Source organism: Mustela nigripes, chromosome 8, assembly GCF_022355385.1.
Source record: "Mustela nigripes isolate SB6536 chromosome 8, MUSNIG.SB6536, whole genome shotgun sequence".
Lineage (NCBI taxonomy): Eukaryota > Metazoa > Chordata > Mammalia > Carnivora > Mustelidae > Mustela > Mustela nigripes.
The window spans coordinates 87,282,374-87,302,306 of NC_081564.1; the positions used below are offsets into that span (position 1 = coordinate 87,282,374).

The window sequence follows — 19,933 nt, forward strand, 5'->3', positions numbered from 1 at the left end:
TTGAAAATATTTAAAGTAGAAAATTGGATTTTTATACATACTATTTTGAAACTTCCCTTTCATTTCTCCTTGAATATCTTCTCCTGGATGTTGTTCTGTTTCGGTACATACATCTTATCCATTATTAAGGCTGTCTAATATTTCATTGTATGGGTGTATAATAATTTAGTTAATATTTTCTAATGCGCATCTGAATTTCTAGTGGTACTTCTACAGCACTTCAGAAAGCATCATTAAAATTCTATAGTCTTTATTTGGTAGTTTCTGTGGGTTAACTTTCTAGAAGTGCAATTGCAGTACATTTTAAACTAAAATCTAAGTGATGCTATTCTCTGAAAAGCTTGTACTAGATGGCATCTTAATAGTGTATTGAGAGAGACAGTATTTCCACATTCTCATGAACACTAGATATTAACAACCTTTACACATCTGCCAATCTGTTACATTAAAAATAATACCTTCTTTGATTTCTGTTTCTTTCCTTGGTTAGTTGAAACACTTTGGCCTTTTGAACTCTCTTTTGAGTTCACATTTGTGTCCCTTTTCCTTATCCATGCCTAGAAACTTATTAAGAAAGGTGTTAGATATTATATGAAATTTATTAGCCTTTTCCTTTTCTAGGTTCATGTCACTTTCAGATAGGCTTTTCTTCATTTTGAGAATGTACCCACATGTTCTTTTTTAGGGAGAGAACAATTATCACTTGCTTTTCCAAGGCATAGAAGCTGTTAGGATGATAGCCTGATGATGGGTCAGCTGCTGTAGAATGTTTAAATTCGTTATGTATTGCATTGTTTAACAATGTATTTGTGTTAAGTAATTTTTATAAATGTGGATTTTTTGTTGTTTTATTGTTATAGATACCATTTTATAAAGCTGGGAAACTTAATGCCTATATTGAAAAATATGGAGCTAAAGTAAGTTTTTTAGAAGTTTAATAATTCCAAATGCTATTTATATTAATTATGTATTCAATTTTTTCATCAGCAAACAAAAATTAAAATGTTTTTCTCATATGATACTGCTTTCTGTGAAAGAACCACCTTTTTAGTTTTTAGAGTTTGTATAGAATTTTTATTTCTTCCATAAAAACTTAGTAAAATTCACCAAATTATCTGGGCCTGGCATTTTCCTTGTGGGAAGGTTTTTGACTACAATTTCAATGTCTTTAATAGATTATAGTACTATTAAAATTATCTATTTTAAGGAGTGTGTCCATTTCACCTAACTTGTTACATTTATTGACATAAAATTACTTATAATACACCCTTAATTTCCTTTGCTGTAGAGTCTGTAGTTATGTCACCTATCTCATTCCTGATAATGGTAATGTGTCTTGTCTTTCTTTTTCCTCCCTAATCAATCTTACTAGAGGCTTTAGCAAGCTTACTGATCGCAAAAAACAAGAGTTTAGTTTGGTAGATTTTCTCTGTTGTCTTACTATTTTGTATCTCATTGTTTTTCTTTTTGTTTTTATTATTTACTTTCTTATGCTTACTTTAGGTTTATTTTGCTCTTCTTTTTTTAATTTCTTAAGGTGGAAACTGAGGTCATTGATTAGACAACATTTCTTTCTAATATAGAAACATTTAGTGCTCTAAATTTCCTCCTATGTTTGTGTTTTGTTTTGATCTTCTTCAGTTCAAAATGCTTTCTAATTCCCCTTTGATTTCCTCTTCAAACTATGGATTAGTTAGAAGTGTATTATGTATTTTCCACATATCCAGTGATTTTCCAAGGATCCTTCTATTTTTTTCTAATTTGATTGTGACTAGAGAACATGTTTTATATAGCTTGAACTTTTTAAAATTTATTGAGAATTGTTTTATGGCCCAGAATATGGTCTTCCTTAGTAAATATTTCTTGTCTACTTAAAAACAATGTGTATTCTGCTGCTGTTTCAGGTAGTCTAGAAATGTTAATTGGGTCACAGCATTTGATAGTGTTATTAAGCTACTGTATTTTTCTTATTTTCTACCTGTTGTATAAACTATTGAGAAAACATGGTACAAAATTTGGCACTGACTTTAGCTGCAGTGGTCAGTGACACCATCTTTGTTCTGAAAGGCCTCCAGGTCATGAATCAGGATGGTTATTGATGACAGAATTGCCCTACATTTCCTCCTTGTACACCAAGGCTGAATGTATGTTGATACATTCTACTGTATTTGGGTTAATACCTCCATCCAAGCAGAAAGGTCAGTACAGAATCAAGGAGAAAGCCATTTGGCTTTCTAAGAAAGATCCCGATAGTTTATGGGGTTTGTTCAGGCATTTAGGCCTGAGACCTTGGGTTCATGTTTGAGGTTAGTGTTACAGGTTGGCTTCATCCTGCTGCCTGAACTCCTATTGATAGAGAGCATCCTTAATAAAATATCTGTGAAACAGATTGAACAGATTTGTCTTCTTCACTGCCAGCAAAGTAGTTATCCTGGGAAAATTTACCAGAAAATAAAATAGTACAAAAATGAGGGGTGAATGATATTAGAAAGCAGTTCTCCTTGGCTCTCTCATTTTTTATGCATATATTACTAAGAGTGGCAATGGCTGCATTTTCTTTTGGACTATATTTACAAGGATATTTGAATAGAAGAAAACCTTGGTTCTTTTCCTAGCTCTGTGTATTTTCTTATATGTGTGTGTGGCTGATCCATACTCTGCTGATGACTCAAGAGGGACTCTACTGATCTCAGAGTTTGCTCTCTGTGCACCTCTCTCCCCGCTGTAATGTTTTGCCCCCCAAACTAGCTCCCTAGCCCTCCTGAACTCTCGGCTATCCTGTCAACTAAGGTAGACCACTGGGTTTTCCAGGGTTCTACCTCCCTGCACCACAGGCTAAAACCCTCTGTAATCGATATATTGGGGTCTAATTATAGGTTTCCCATCTCTTAAGGATTGCTATTACTTCTTGCTAGATGTCCAGTGTCTTGTGAACCACAGTTTCATGTAACTTGCTCAGTTATTGCTTAGTTACCCAAAGTGGGAGGATAGATCTGGATCCTATTACTTTTTATTAGTCAGAAGTTAAAGTCTTGATTTTAAAAAATACTCTACAGGTAGAGCTAGTCTGCTGGTTTCATGTGTGCTCATGTAAGTAATTGTTTTCTGATGTTAAAATAGAGTGAACAACAATGAAAACCATAATACAGTTCTTTGCAGAGCTGAATATGAAGTTTAGTATTCTAGCACAGGAGCTCTAAAACGTTAGGCTTATTGGGCCAGGATAAGGAGGAAGAATACTGCCATTGTAGCATGATAGTCTTCATGGTTTCAAAGTGACTATGTTTTAACACTAATTAACTTTAGAACCAGAAAAGATTAGCTGTAGTGATGACTATAACTCATATCCAAAATAACCCATGTTTTTGGATGGTGATCTAAATACACACTTTCCTTGAGTTTATAGGACATACCAACTGCTATAAATTTGCCTATGTTTTGTTCTTTAATATGTTTAGGTAGAGGCTCCACAAAGAGTAATTCCTGTAATTCTTCAAAACTGCCTTTCATATTCACTCACAGCTAGACTTGCTCCAGCCTGGAATAAAATCGGCCATCTCTTGGTGCAAGGTGACTATATCTCTTTCAGTCATTGGGGGTTTCTGAATTAGATTACTTCTATTCTGTACATCTGTTTTAAATTTCAGGATATACTATTTTTAGGGAATAGTTTTTAAAGCATAGCCACCACTAAGCCTTCTCAGGAAAGTCCACAACAACATAAATGTCATCTTCTTACCTAGGATGATATTGAGAGGCCTGCTGATGTTTTTGCAAAGAATTTTTTTAACATTATATAATACTTGATATTTAGAAAGGAATAAATAAAAGTTATGGTGCATTATAATACAACGAATACAAATTACCAAAAACTGTTGGAACCAAAAGGCTATTCTGAATTTTGTGTTGAGGTCTGACCATTTTCTAAAAATTCGATGCCAGGAAATAAATGTTAGAAGGAAGAATTGGGTATTTGTCCTTTTAATTGAAAAGATAATTTTCGAGTGGTTATATTTTTTCTCTGAACTGTCTCTAGGTTATTCCTTTGTGTAAAACTACATTTTAAGGTATTTTCCTTGGCTTTGATAATTAAACATAAAAGGTTATATTTATTAAGTATGATTTATAAGTTATAATAATATGGACTACCTTATGAATTTTTTAAGGAAGAGAATTTCTTTCTCAGATGGGAAAACAAAGTGCTGTTGGTAAGTAAAAATGCTTAAATAAATAGATAAAACATTAATATGGTTAACAGTCGTTGAAGAAAACAATGTTACATATTGGTGGGTTGTTACAATTTTGATGATTATGAGAATATAATCATATATTATTATAATCACAATTTTATCCAGGACATCCTCTCTGGGCCACAGTATATGTTCTTATTTATAAAAGAAAAAAAATCACTTCTCTTAATTGGTAGTAAAATCTATATTTTTAGTATCTTACCTAATTCAAATTATTACTCTGAAGAAGTTAAATTCTGCAAGCATTTGTAATGTATAGTTTCCAGAGTCATATCATTGAAAACTCTTTAGTACTGTTGTAAGTAAAAGATGTATTTCTTATGAGAACATAGTTCTTCTTTTTCTTAAAAGAGAAAAAAAGATTGTCTAAAGAGACAAAGATGATCTAAAATACACACTTTATAGTATGGTCTAATTCTTCATTGATAAGCATGGCTGTTCAAGTAGACCTGTTCCTAAGTAGTAGTCCACAGATAGCAGACAGGTGGAAATTCTAAGCTCCAGTAGACATTAATCAATCATGCTAGCTTTCACCACAATTTGGGCATAGTCTTAAATCCTGAGCTATCGCCTATAATCCACAACTATTTAATTTGAGTTGACTTTCAGGCTGAAGTTTATTTGCCCTTCTTCCTCTACTTTTGTGTTTAAACTGGAGTGACAGTCACTGTGCTCTTGCTCCAGGCAAATGGGTTCCTTACAGAAATTCAGTTTCATCCTCAGACACTGTCAAGAGACTATAGATGTCAGAGGTTAAAGATAAAAGTTGAGAAGAGCAAAATTCTTCACTCTTGTGTTAGAACTTTTCTTTTAGTTTTGCCAAATATAACATTTATAGCAGAATTGATAAATTATAAGTGTATATAGCTCATTGGATTTTCACAGACTGAACATATCCTCATAACCAGTTCTCAAATCAAGAAGTACATTACCAGTACCCCAGGAATCCCCTCATGCTTTCTTTCAGGTACTACCTTTTCCCAAGATGACCACTATCTGACTTATATAAGTAATTCTAATTATGAGAAAGCAAGGTAGGAGCCTTGGTGCTCTATGAGATCTGTATTGTATCTCCTGGTTTATTGATGGGCATTTGTTAGGAAAAGACTATAAAGTTAGGAGCTGGGCATGGCACCTCTCCCAATTTAAGAGGACAATGTCCATTTTTCACATGTAATAGAAATCAAGCTTGTAAAATTACTTGTTGAATTTTTCTAACCATGGGATGTCTCATTGTTCTTCTTGTAACCCTGCCCTGTGACCTCCCCAACACATACATGCCCTTATTTCCATTTTGTTTCAGGCCTTTTTCTCATCTGCAGACTCTCAAACATTACTTGGTAATTTTTTTTGGATTTTACCATGTGAGGAAAAATTACATATTCTTAATTGAGTTTCTAATGTGAATAAATTAACTTAAAGTTACTTTTTATTAAAATATTTAACTTAATAAAATGGAGTAATAATTCCAGGAAATTCACAGTTAAATATTTTATTTTCAGTATTAGACATCAATGTAAGTGAAACTCAAGTTTGTCTAAGTATAGAAGCTTACACAATCAGACTGCCATTACCTGAGGTACCATGTATTTTTATTTCTATAATTAAATTTGCTATATTTACTATATACTTTATTACCAACATACTAGTAGGTTTTAATTTTTAACAAGTGATAAGAGTTTTTTATTATCAAAATCCATATTATTAAATGCTTGATATGTTGAAATTGTTCTAAATCTGTTTACTCAAAGAAAACATTCTGTCAGTTTAACACAGATTTAAAAAAAAATTTTTTTTAAAGATTGTATTTATTTGAAAGAGATAGAGCATGAGCAGAGGGGAGAGGCAGACGGAGAAGGAGAGGCAGACTCCCCACTGAGCAGGGAGCCTGACTCTGAGCTCCATCACAGAACCCCAAGATCATGACCTGAGCTGAAGCAGATACTTAGCCAACTGAGCTACCCAGGGCCCCTGACACAGATTTAATCCTATCATTCTTTTCCTCAAAAATCTTTATAGATGGCGATGGAGACTCTCCACAAACCTGTGCTGCCTCAGCACTCACTTCTTGCCTCTTTTCTCATCTCCAAATATTAAAAACACTGTTTCAGTTCATACTAAATGTAATATCCCCTCATTAGCATTCTGCTAGCATTTTTTATACTTGTAAAAAAAATATGTAATGCAGTTTGCCTTCTTAGAAGGATATGTCTTTTACTAATTCCCATAGCACCCAGCATAGAAACTTAAACATCAATAATAACTCAATAAATATTGTTTTCCTTCTTCTGTGACAGTGGTTCTCAGTGGATGGGGTAGAGAAGGAAATGAATGACTTTGTTCCCCATGAGGCATTTGGTAATGTCTGAAGAAAAATTTGGTTATGACAAAGGGAGAAGGGCATTTAATGGTTTGAGGCTAGGGATGTTGCTAAAAAATCCAACAGTCACAGGACAGCAACCCCATCTCCACCCCAGCAAAGAGTTTCCAGCCCCAAATTTCAGTAGTGTCCATATGAGGCAGATGACTCCTCCTTTGCTTAGAGTGACCCTTTTATTAGCTATTCATCCTGCCCTTCCTTTAAGGGCCAGCTCCAGTGCTATTCCATTCATATTTCTCTTTACCTTTAATTCTTTGATTACCTGCTATGTTGAGGCAAGAGACAAGTCAAAAATAAATAGGATCTACTGTCTCAATTACAATTACTCAGGAATTGTGTAAGCCAGTAGGGAAAATGACCTGTATAAAAACAAGTGGAATGGGCCACATGACATGAATATCTTGTACTGATGAGGAACCTTTCCAAGGCTTGGACCCACTGTGACCTCCCAGCCTCTTTTGGACCTTCCTTCTTTGAACCTTCCTGCTCTTCTGCACCATGCTCACATACAACATTGAATGTTTAGAATTGTACTCATTTTATATCCCCAATTTACTTCATAATAAGCTTCTTAAAGACTAATATCATGTCTTACTGCCCTTTGAGTTTTCTACAGATGAGACTTGTGCTTTGTATATTTGAGTTTTGAATCAGAGATTGAAAAGGAGAATAAGACATATAGAGATCAGAATACTATCTTTATTACTAGGATGAGAATGTAATTTATGGTCCCAAATGGATACTTTTGAGAGTGAAAGGGACACTAACCTAAGGAGATACTGGTCCAACATACATGAATTGGGGTATGTTAAAAATAAAATTAAAGCAACTAAAATTAAATTTATTAAGTTCATTATACATAAAAGAATAGTTTGTGAACTGAGTCTTCAAACTAAGAGTGTAATGAATGAAACTCAGAGGGTGTTGTTGCAGGATAGCTTCTATAATGGAAATGTAGAAGGTATTTTATCTTCATAATGATTGGTTATAGTAATGGTGTGTTCCAAATGACAGGGGATTGGTTAAAAGTGATTATGTTACTCTGTTTTGGAAAACAGTTTAAGTTTTATTTATGATTTTTAGAGGCATTTACAAGAAATAATTGAAGTTAAATTTCAGTTGTGTTATAGAATGAGCTAGATTAGGTTTTATGTGGCTTAACTGGTTTTGTCTGCTTAAGGAATTTTCAAGTTTGGTCTCCATTTTATTTATTTTAATAGATATTTGGTCACGCTGTTTATTATTGGAAAAAAAACAGTTATTAGAGAATGTGTCCTATCTCACCCCTAGAATCAGGCAGATTCCACTCCTACTTGTGGGAGTAATGGAGGCTCCCAGGCTCCCTTGGGAGATCAGGCACCATTCCCCATATGACAGAATGCAGTACACTACTTTGTGCTAACAGGCCAGTCCCCAAGAGGAAGAAGAAGGAATTGTCCTGGTTTTATCAACCAGATAAGTCACCTGATCTGCCCTGGGGAAAAAAGAATGGACAGAGAGACATCAGGAATATGTGTTAAAGCTTTTTCAACATGGAAGTAAACACCCAAAATGGAAAAGATGTAATCCTCTCTTCTACTCAACATTATATACTCAGTATACACTGACTCTGTTCATTTAAATTGATTGCCTAAATTATAATCGACTGTCAGTTCCTCCAAACCTCACTTTACCTAAATTTTTGATATGGCATTTTACCCACTAAAATTAGTTATAAAAATTAGTTCCATACATGTCTGTGTTCCTACTAAGTTGTGATCTCTTTGAGAGTCTAGGTTTTGCCTTATTTATCCTTGTTCCCCATATGGACTAAAGGATACTGGGATTGAGTCTTCCTTTTATCAAAATCCAGTAGTGGGTATAGGTCTGGTGAGGGGAATAAAGGTGAGGAGGAGGATGTTGACCATTCCTCTTCTTTGCAGTTTATCTTTTATACTTTCATTCCCCTTAAGTAACTGAGCTGGGACAGAAGCTAAGTAACTTGCTCTAGGTCATAAAGGTATTAAGAAAGTGATTTAGGGGCACCTGGGTGGCTCAGTGGGTTAAGCCGCTGCCTTCGGCTCAGGTCATGATCTCAGGGTCCTGGGATCGAGTCCCGCATCGGGCTCTCTGCTCAGCAGGGAGCCTGCTTCCTCCTCTCTCTCTCTCTCTCTCTCTCTCTGCCTGCCTCTCTGCCTACTTGTGATCTCTCTCTCTGTCAAATAAATAAATAAAATCTTTAAAAAAAAAAAAAAAGAAAGTGATTTAGGATTTAAGAGATTTCTTTTGATTCTGTTCTTTCTGCTACATTATACTTCCTTCACCTAGTCTTAGGTGTCTTGACTCAAATTCATATGTCCCATAGAGCCTGACAGGAGAGGATATTTATTACGTATTTTTAAAAAATCAGATAACAGTGATTGGCAATATAGTACCAAACTAAGTATCATAAGAATTACATGACTTTAGGAGTTCAGGAAAAAAGGATATATTTGAGGGAATTCATATTTGAAACTGTGGCATAATTTTCTACCCTTTCCTTCTTAAAATCATATCCTTTTTTGATTTCTCTGAAACTGCTTTATCAGAATTTCCTACCACTTACTAATGATTCTCTCTTCTCTTACTGTGCTTTAAATGTTGCTGTTCCCTAGAGTCCCATTTTCAGCCCACCTTTCTTTTCCTTAACAGGTTCAACTCTTCCAGTGGTAACCCTATACACTTATCTCCCAGATAGTCTCATATAGTTGCAATTTGTCCTTTCTCGATATTTTCACATGCATGTACTAATGATGCTCAGTCTCAGTTATGCCTGAAACTGAATTATTTGTCATCCTCAGTAGTACCAGCTAGGTTCTTCCTTGTATTTGCTCTTGGTTACTGGCGGCATCAATAACCAATAAGTTAACTAGCTACAGATATCCAGAGTTATCCTTGGATCTTACCTCCTATATCCAATCAGTCATTAATAGCCTATCTCGGTCTCTGAAATATCTTCCTCCCCTCCATTTCTGCTGCTCTTATTAAAGTCTCTTCTGTTGCCTGAACTATTAAAATGGTTTTCATATTGGTCTTCTTTTTTTCCCTTATTTTTTCTCTCATTCTTCTTCACAGTATCTTTCTAAAACAGATGACCCCAACCTAAATATCTCTAGTTAATCTCAACATTGCCTAGAGCAAATAAAGTCCAAATTCTGTAGCTTGATATAAGGAAGAAGGGATATTTACTGAGTAACTTGTTAGTGCAGATCTGTTCAGAAAGGGCACATTATAAACATTTGTTAAGTAAATATATGTAAGAGGTTAACTTTCTTTTGAGGCATATGGGTAGTTAGCCAGTCTTCAGAAAAATCTATGTTGAGAAAAGCCAATATAGACATTAAGTGCTAGTACTTAAGATGAAAATCTCTGCAGCAATTTGAGTCTCTGAATAGTGTTGAAAATATCCAGAAGGATATAAACTCAAGCTATGTAAGTGGGTGTATATGAGAACCCATAAACTGAATATTTGGACATGATACCTACCCTCTCTGAATTCAATTTTAGGTTCTGTTTTCCCTCAATCTATTCATTCACCTGCAGTCAGTCTTTCCTGACAGTCACAGCCTTCCCAGCACTGACCATCCTTTTCTTTTTTTAGATTTTATTTTTTTATTTGACAGAGAGGAGAGAGCTCATATGCACACAAGCAGGGAGATTTGTAGGCAGAGGGAGAGAGAGAAGCAGGCTCCCCACTGAGCAGAGAGCCCAACGTGGATAGGGCTGGATCCCAAGACACTGGGATCATGACTGCAGCCAAAGTCAGACCCTTAAATGACTGAGCCACCCGACACTTCATGACCATCCTTTTCTTAGGTCATACATTAGACAACTTTGTTCTTAAGCACAGTACATCACAGGGCAAGATTTATCTCGTGTGCATGGACAGTCATGCATCCTTACTCACGCTTACTGTCTTAGCTTTCTTACCTTACAACATAGACAGCAGTTCTTACCTTCTTATTTCTGCATTCGTGTTTTTCTGCTCTGCCTTGCTCTCTTGTTTCCATTAGTTTCAATAAATGCTATAAGAATTCAGGGAAGGATCAGTCACTGAACATAGAGGAGTTGGGTCTAACTCTACGCCTGTAAGGCTCGTATTGATAGAACACAGATAAATCACAGTAAGAGCAGTGCTTAAAGCAAATGTTTTGTTATTTGTGACTTGTCTAGGCAATTTTAAAAAATGGCCAGCTTAGTTTGAGTTTTGTTGAAAAGCAGTACTAGAGAATGAAGTTAGAACATTATTTCCCAAACGCCATATGATGATAGGTTAAAAAGGGGTTGAGGGATTATGGAGCATTCTTTCTGATCATAACATAGTGTCTTCTGAGGAGGACATTAATACTTCACTTGAAGTCTCTCTTTATATTTGATTCACTGTTTTAAAATGCCCCACAGGGTAAGGAAACAGTAAGTGGAAAAGGATTGTTAAACTATAAGCTTAAGTACCCTGCAGATAGGGCACCTGAGGACCAGAGGAAAAGCATTCAATGAGAAGGAAAATGAATACAGAAGGGGAATATTGGCTCTGTGCTCTCGCTTCCAAAGAGCAAATTTAAAATCATTGTCCAGTTAAAAAAAAATTAAGGCACTATTGTCACAAAATGTAAATACCTTCCTTTAGAAGGAATTCAGCTTCCTATAAACATAATCAAAAAGTTGAAAACCAGTTGAAAAGTATGAGAGTAGTTCAGGGTTGGAAAATGAGAGAAAGCATGAAATACTTGATATATTGTACAGAGAGAAATAGGAAAAGTTGAAACATTGATTACATTATGTAAAGTGTTATGCACCTCCTACTTAAACTAAGCCTTTAAAACTACTTTGTAATTGACTGTTTATGTGTTTCTTTTTGTTTGACAAATTCTTTTGATGTCTTACTTATACGTTACATCTTATTTCTATTAAAAGCTGAGAGAATTTGGTATTTCTCAGAGTATTATAAAGGATTTTGATAATAATAAGAATGCTGTCATTGAAGGACATTCAATTTTGAGCAACTGGTGCTATGTTTTGCCAAGGTGAGATTTCAATTTGTGTCATCTGAGATGGGTCAAAGTTAGAGTTAGTTCTGTCTCATTTTGCTTCAGCAATGATGTATAGAAAAATATGAAGGTATTTTTGAAATTGAATTTTTGGAAGTGGTTTGTGACTTAAAAAAGATGTTGTACAAAGCCATCAATTTCCTGTATCAAATTACTAAAACAATTTTATTATACACTTACATTTTTGTTAAATATAGTCTTTACAAAAGTAAAATTTCCAAATATCTCATTATGAAATTACAACTATTATAATAGTATCAGTAAAACCTTATAACTTGTGTATATAATTAATGATTCATTATCATTTTTTAAGAACTGTTTTAAGTTTGTACTGGCTTTAGGAGAAAAATAGCTTGTTATTAATATAAATAGGACTAATGGGATGAAACTTTAGCCTGCTTTGGAGAAAGAGCTTTAATTAACTAACAGAATATGCACAATAATTTAATCATCAAAGCGGGGAAGAGGAAGGTAGGGAACAAAGATTTGACTCTGATTCATTTAACTCTTAACAGACTTTTCCTTAAAGTCTAAGAGTTACTAGGCATGCTTCTACTAAACATTATTTTGTGTTTATTACTGGTACATTGCATTAATTCAGTTTAGTTTTTCTTAATAATTCTGGCTGTTAAGATTTAATACGATGGTCTACTTGGAACTAGGAGCAAATGATTAGTTTATTACTTATGTATTGATAGTGGCTTAATCTTTTTGAGTATTTTCTAAATTAAATTACATAGTTAAATTTATATCCAAGCATTGGCTCATAATGTTTTATCAACTCTTATTTTTTATAGTATGAAAAGGGGACAAATAATAAGTATTCTTCACACCACACCCCCTGACTGTCCTTTTCACTCATATGAAGATTTCCAGATGCACTGGGATGACCTGGTAAGGAAAAGAAATGTGTGCTATGTTAGAAGCTATTTGATTTTTGCTTCTTATAATTTAACCTAAGTTTAGGTTTCTCTTAGGAAAATTTCCGCTTTGTTCTTAATTTTTAGTATGGCTATAAACTTCCAGAAGATTGTGGAAATACTAAAATATACTGCAGCATCTACTTCAAAATGATAGGAGGAAAGATCTTCACATATCCTTTTACATGCCACTTATAAGAGAATCCCATTGCCAACCTCATGATCCAGTCTTACTCCTGGCTTTGATGTTCTCATCATTTTCGACCTTCTCTGTGTCTGAATGCAACTGCATTCCCCCTACTTCTTTTTTCCCTGCTTGAATGTTTGTTTCCCTTAGACGTTTTCTGTTTTTGAAAATGAGTTTAATAATTATTTTTTTTCTCTTAAGCATCATTGCAACAATTTAGGCAACAAATGGAATTTTAGAGTAGACAGAAAAATGTTGGGGTGCCTGGATGGCTCAGTCCTTAATCATCTGCCTTCAGCTCAGATCCTGATCCCAGGGTTCTGTTGATCCCATAATCCTGGGGTCAAGCTCCCTGTCCCACTCTGTGCTCAGCGGGAAGCCCGCTTCTCCCTCTCCCGCCTTCTCTCACTGTCTCTCTCTCTCTCTCTGTTAAATAAATAAATAAAATATTTTTAAAAACATGTTCACATCATTGTTAGTAGACTGTAAGAAAATCTTAGGATTCTCCTTAGCCAAGGGCTCCCTCAAGTGGTATTTTGGATATTATTGAAAGGGCAAAATATAAAAAAATTAATCTTTTAACAAAGATTTTTGTTTGTGCAAGATTATTTAATTTTACAGGCAAAATTTAGAGGATCTGATTTGTACTTAATGCACCCCAATGATTTAAGAAAATATCTGTCTTACCATTATTTTAAATAAGTTAATGATAATTGAAAGTGTTCAGGTGAAACCCTTAGATTGTAACTGGTACTGATATCATATTCCTGTCTCTGTATTCTGACCTCTGATTCAGATTGGAAGAAGGAAGAGGCATAGTGTTCTCTTTCTCCATTCTACACTTCCTAACCCAAATCTTAATATAAAATTGAGGCTGACAGGGATCAACTACTCCCTTTCATTAGATGCAGAGACATTATCCAAGAATTTTTTTCATCAGAAAATTTACTGCTCTTTTCAAAGGATTGCTTTTGGAGTTTGAATACACTATATATGTTGTTTCTTTGTATTAATTTTTTTATAGCTTTTGGAGATCCAACCTCTTTATTGTTTCGTGTCAACACTTATTTTTATAATCTCCAAAGGTTGTAGTGTCCTTCTTATAAATCATTTTTGGAATGTCTTAGTCTGCCAGTCTATGTAGAAAGCTCTATAATAAGGACACAATGAGCAGTCTTGATTTTGAGTGTTAAAATAGAATGAATCAAGATCCCTGTGATAAAACACTTTAAGTTTTGGAAAATATGAATTAACCAATATATGAAATAGTTAGGATTTATTTGTGTGTGCTTTTTTAACAGTTACTATTATAATACTTTTTTAATTCCATAGAAATTGCTATCTCTTGGGGCACCTGGATGGTGCAGTTGGTTAAGCGTCTGACTCTTGGTTTCAGCTCAGGTCATGATCTGAGTCATGAGATCAAGCCCAGAGGCAGGCTCTGCACTCAGATCAGAGTCTGCTTGAGATTCTCTCTCCCTGTGCTCCTCCCTTTCGTGTACGTGCACGCACGCTGGTGTGTGCATGGGCATGCTTTCTCTCAAATCAATCAATCAATCGTGGAAAGAAAAAAAGAAATTGCTATCTCTTGAGTACAAAAACTGGTCTACTGTTCTTTAACATTTCTCAGATACCCTCTGAGCTGCATCAGAAGTCAGCCCATACAGTTCTTTCCAAGGGTAGATTTGGAAGGTGTGTTGAAAAGTTTCGTTTCAGACTTAAAATCTAAACTGCCTCATATCTGTGGCTTCCCCATAAAGATGACCACTAAACCTTGCTACTACACACAAGAACTAATGAAGCCGCATGTACAGGTAAGAGATTTCATGCCCTACTGAGCTCTCTAAGACATAGCATGAATTTATCTTGGATCCCTTACTTTCTGTGAGGGATTATCTAACCCATTGTATGAGAATTCTTTTCTTTCAGTTCAGTGTTTACCTAAAGCTGTTTGTTATTGTACTTGACTATTTATCATTGTCTTTTTTGTATTTATCATGGAATTACAGTTACAGCGGTTTACTAGTCTCTTCTAATTTAGCATGAGCTCCTGGAGGCCACAGATTATATTCATTTTCTTATGCTAAGTGCCTGGTACAAAATAGGTGTTCATTATATTTTTTTCAATGAATAAATGATCTTATAGAGTAGTTTGGGAATATTTGTCTCATGCAAATCCAAGTTAACTTGGAACTGCAACTTCATTTGCATCTGCTTGATCAAAAAACCTTTGTATAGTTCCATTTATAGAATGGAACTCCATTCTATTATAGAATAGAATAGTTCCATTTATAGAAACTGAATTAATTCATTAGCATTATTCCTTGTAAGATGATATGCTAAGTAAAATCTTACTAATAAAAGGAGTAGGAGCAATTAAGCAATACTGACAAGGAAAACATGCTGATGTATCTTCACACTCACTAGAATAAGATTTCTTTGTGAACAGATAATAAAACTGGACATGAAGTTTTTAAGAAGCAAATATAAGGAATTTAATTTAAAATTTTCAACAGTGACCTTTCTTATAAATGATAATTGTGTGTTTTTGTAAAAGAGAAAGACAAAAGTTTGAACAATTTGAGCAGTTTGAATTGTAATATGAATTATATTAATATTTCTGTGTCTGCTTAACCTTTTTTCTTGACTGGGTCCTCTGTTTATTGTAGTTTCCACTGCCCCAATGATTTCAGCTTTCACATGGTATTGACTTGCTATGAATCATGGCAGTTTTTCAGCATTTACTTCTATGCTAATTGCTTTATTCTCTTTATGATCCTCGACTAAAATTCACCAGAGCCAGGATCTGATAGGCCCCATTCATCTTTTCAGGCCAGGCTAGATCTATCATCTCTGACCAGCTAGTATGTGGATTTGGTATCCTTGAGTCAAGGACACCTCATCTAAATGGTATAAAAACATGGCAGCCTAGACAGACATCAGGGCCAATAGGCAAGGCCATTTCCTAAGAAGAGAATGTGAGGGGTGCCTGGGTGGCTCAGTTGGCTAAGCATCTCATTCTTGATTTCGGCTCAGGTCATATCTCAGCATTGTGAGATCGAGCCCCACATCAGGCTTGGCACTCATCAAGGAGTCTGCTTGAGGTTCTCTCTCCCTCTGCCACTCCCCCTTGCTTGCTCACTAGCTCTTTCTCTCTCTGGAATAAATGAATCTTTAAAAAATGTGAGCAGACAAATTCCAATCGATATCCTTATGATACTGAATCTTAAAATTTTGCCCAGACATAACATTTTTAGTAGTTACTGGCCAAGTCCAAATCTGAGGAATTTAGAAGTAAATACATCATTGCATAATGCATTTTTATTGGATATACTTATCAAATACTTATTATTTATAGCCCATGTCCATTTTAGAATTAGTGAATCTGGATAATAAACTTGTACAAATTTGCTTCTTAAAAGTAAAATAATACTTGGGGCACCTGGGTAGCTCAGTCACTAAGCATCTGCCTTTGGCTCAGGTCATGATCCCAGGGTCATGGGATTGAGTCCCATGTCGGGCTCCCCTGCTCAACAGGAAGCCTCCCTTTCCCACTCCTCCTGCTTGTGTTCACTTTCTCGCTGCCTCTCTCTCTCTAATGAATAAAATCTTTAAAAAAATAAAATCACACTTAATTGGAAATTCTCGTCTTTGTGTTTCTCCTGACAATAAGAAGTTATCTTACTCAGTTTTATTGAGTGCCTCTGGGTGCCAGCTTCTTTTATGTATATTATTTCATCTTCATCATTTTGGAATAAAGAATTTTTCCCCACTTTTTGCAGAAGAAATTGAAGCTCAGAGCATCCAAGTAATTTAACCATAGCCACACATTTAAATACATTGCAAAATTAGAAATGAAACCCAAAGGAAAATTCTTAGTCATGAAATTAGGAAAAGTTTAGATCTGTGTGTAAGAGCTCCGATTCTAGGAATCCATACTACGTTCATAGTCTTAGGCAAGTTATTTGATCCCCATATGCCTCAGTTTCCTTGTAAAACAGGGTATGGTAGTGGTGGTAATAACATTTGTTACAAATTGGGCTCTCTAGGAAGCTGACTCTGGAGTCTAGCACACATGATGTTTATTGGGGACTGAATTTGGAATACCTGTGGAAGGCAAGGATGGAAGAAGATGGGGTAGGGACGCCTGGGTGGCTCAGTTGGTTAAGCAGCTGCCTTCGGCTCAGGTCATGATCCCAGCATCCTGGGATTGAGTCCCACATCGGGCTCCTAGCTCAGCAGGGAGCCTGCTTCTCCCTCTGCCTCTGCCTGCCATTCTGTCTGCCTGTGCTTGCTCTCTCCCCCTCTCTCCCTCTGATAAATAAATAAAATCTTTAAAAAAAAAAAAAAAAAAGATGGGGTAAAAGAAGAAGTCATTAGCAAATCAGGTACCAGGTAGCTTTGGCCAATCTTCCCAGGAGCTCTAAGGCTAAAACAGCCCACCCTGGTGGTTTTGCATTGTCCAAATAGCCAGGCCTTTATACCCCCTTCTTCATCTGTCATTGGATTTGGGCCACCCAGGGATAGGCATGTCCTTAGGTAAGGTAAGTTTCTGCAAGGGCTAGCTCCCAAAAGTAGGGACAGCAAACCTTTTGTGGAGGGGATCTGAGCAGCATGTCACCACGTCCTTCACATGCTTCACGGGGTGTTTTATTTTTTGTTTTAGGGTTAGGTAATGCCCCAAATGGTTCTTAGTACTAAGCTCTCAGTGTTAGTTCCTATTACTGCTACACCACATGTTAGCTCTAAGATTCATGCAGTCTAAAAAGCGAAAAACAAATTGATCAGACTATTTAATAAAGCTTAACCAACTTTTTAAAAAATTAAATTAGCAGGAGTGTTTAACCAAAGTAGTTTTCTTTTTTAATTGTTGGAAGTTCTCAAAGATAAATAAAAGAAATTCGTATAACAAGGTCTCATATGCCTATCATCTAGCTCTTCTTTGATACAGTTTTTGGGTGGGGAGTAAACTGGAGTATTTTAAAAGAAACCCAAGATACAATGTTCTTTCATCTGTGAAGACTTTAGTATACATGTCTGACAGTAAATTTTAAAAATTACTTACCATAATTCCTTAGTATAATCTAATACCAGTCTATATTCCAATTCCCTGTTTATCTCAAAGATTTATTTTAAAGGATTTGTTTAAATCCTAATCCAGGCAAGGTTCACAAATTTTCATTCAGTTGTTATACCTTTTAGATCTCTTTTACTGTATAAAATTCCAACCCCCTCCCTTTTTTATTTATGTCTGTTATTTGCTGGAAAAACTAGACCATTTTGCCTAGAGAATGTCCCATATTTTGGATCTGTTGCTTTCCTGTGTTATATCCTTTGCAGTTAACATATTCTAGACCTCCTACTTCCTGCAAGCCTGTGGGTAGATCTAAGTTTAACTGAATTCTGGCTCAACTTTAATCAAGAAACACTCAGGTGGTGCAATACACAGGACCAGATTTTAATAGATAAAACACATTTGATCAGTCATTTTGGTCAGTCATCAAGTTTTATTTAACCATTACCTTAATTCAAGGACTCCATTAAATGACATCCATTCATATCTAAATATATGTTTAGACTTTTAGTTTTCCTCTACAATTTATATTAATGTACCAAGTTACATAAGATGTTTGTACTTAGCCACTCTTGCCAGTGGCCTGGCAGAATAATGGCAATAATACAGTAAAAAATAAGATTTTTGTTGATTTATGACTTCATAAAGCTCTGGTTTGTTGACCATTTAAGTATTTTAAGTTCCATGAATTATTTATGATCTCATCTGCTGTTTACATTGTCCTTTATGTAGTCTTTTTATAAATTTTGAATATAAACCTAGAGGTGTCACCCTTTGGGCTATTTACTATATTTTAGCAGTTGAAAGAATGAGTAAATAATACATCAACAGGCTAAGGGGCCATACAAGCCCTTGGAAGTTATTTTCATCAGGTATGTTTCTGAGACAGAGGAAGATGAAACAGGGTATGAATATAAACATATTTCAGACAATATTCTACATAAGTTTTATGTCAGAATGCAAGTGATTCTAGTCTCATGTGAATCTACCTAGAATGAGTTTTTCTTTTGGAATCTCAAGTAGTAGATACATTATTTAAAAGTTACTACAGTTTGTAAAATGCAGGAGTCAAAAAAATGGCTTAGTTCTTGAAGGCTTTTTTCATCAAATGGAAAAAATGTCTACCTAAATATTTGAACATGGCCTAGTTACTTCTGATAAAACATCTCTTCAAGATAGAATTTCTTTCAAATTTGAGAATTGTTCTTCTCCCCATGGTCACATCTGTGGGCAAGGAGAATGAGTGCCTTAAGCTGTTTCTGGACACGTACAAAGACAATGAGTTGGATACTTGGCTTCTGCTAACTCTGCAACTGAAAAACCAAAAACATTCATAATTGAACTTTTGAACAGAAACTGCAGAAGTGTGGCTTTACCTTACTTCTTCCTTCCAAATAATGTATGTGTCTGATTAGTTGATCCTAAACTGCATCCTGCACACTAACAGCAAAGTTAGCGGATTGTGAGAGATGCTGAGTTCTGCCTAGAGGCAGCATGCTTTCTGACATGTACTCCCATTTTTCAAGATTATCCATCTACATGCCCTTGTGACCAGTGACAACACTCATGCTGTTTCAAGGTAGACGGTCTGTGTTCCCTCCTCCTGGGTCTGGGCAGGACTGTGACAGGGTCATGCTTCATGACTTCCATGGCTAGGTCAGGTGGAAGCTGTCTTTTCAGGACACATGCTGTGGGATCCCAGACCACGTGAGGGTCTGCCTAAAATTATTCCAGTTTACAACCAGCATCTAGCATCACACATGAGTGAGGAAATGACGTCAGCCCCAGGGTCTTCTCACTACCGCTCCATGAGAGACTCTGAACTAAACCAAATCAGCTCCCAGAATTGTGAGAGAGAGGACTTAATTATTGTTTTGAATCACGAAGTTTTAGTGTTATTTGTTCTGCGTAATAACCGGATCACTCACTCACTGTTTCTTTGCCTATTTCCAACTCCTATCTCCTAACACTCTGCACCTCTCAGCTCTGCTCAGTAACTGAATCTCCCGTAGTGGAGAAGGGCAAGCCAATTGTTCTGGTTTGCAGAATATTTCTA

The 19,933-nt window shown here is 35.5% G+C and overlaps 1 protein-coding gene across 1 annotated transcript in view; it reads left to right on the top strand.

Annotated features, from left to right (window-relative positions):
• Positions 1-19,933, top strand: part of C8H18orf63 (chromosome 8 C18orf63 homolog) — a 36,374-nt gene that overhangs the window by 3,433 nt on the left and 13,008 nt on the right. Inside the window, exons 3-10 of the mRNA XM_059408079.1 lie at positions 861-917; positions 3,459-3,570; positions 4,167-4,208; positions 5,753-5,829; positions 11,563-11,672; positions 12,494-12,590; positions 12,704-12,789; positions 14,434-14,617. Of these exons, the coding sequence (XP_059264062.1) occupies positions 861-917; positions 3,459-3,570; positions 4,167-4,208; positions 5,753-5,829; positions 11,563-11,672; positions 12,494-12,590; positions 12,704-12,789; positions 14,434-14,617 (765 nt within the window). The remainder of the gene's footprint in view (positions 1-860; positions 918-3,458; positions 3,571-4,166; positions 4,209-5,752; positions 5,830-11,562; positions 11,673-12,493; positions 12,591-12,703; positions 12,790-14,433; positions 14,618-19,933) is intronic.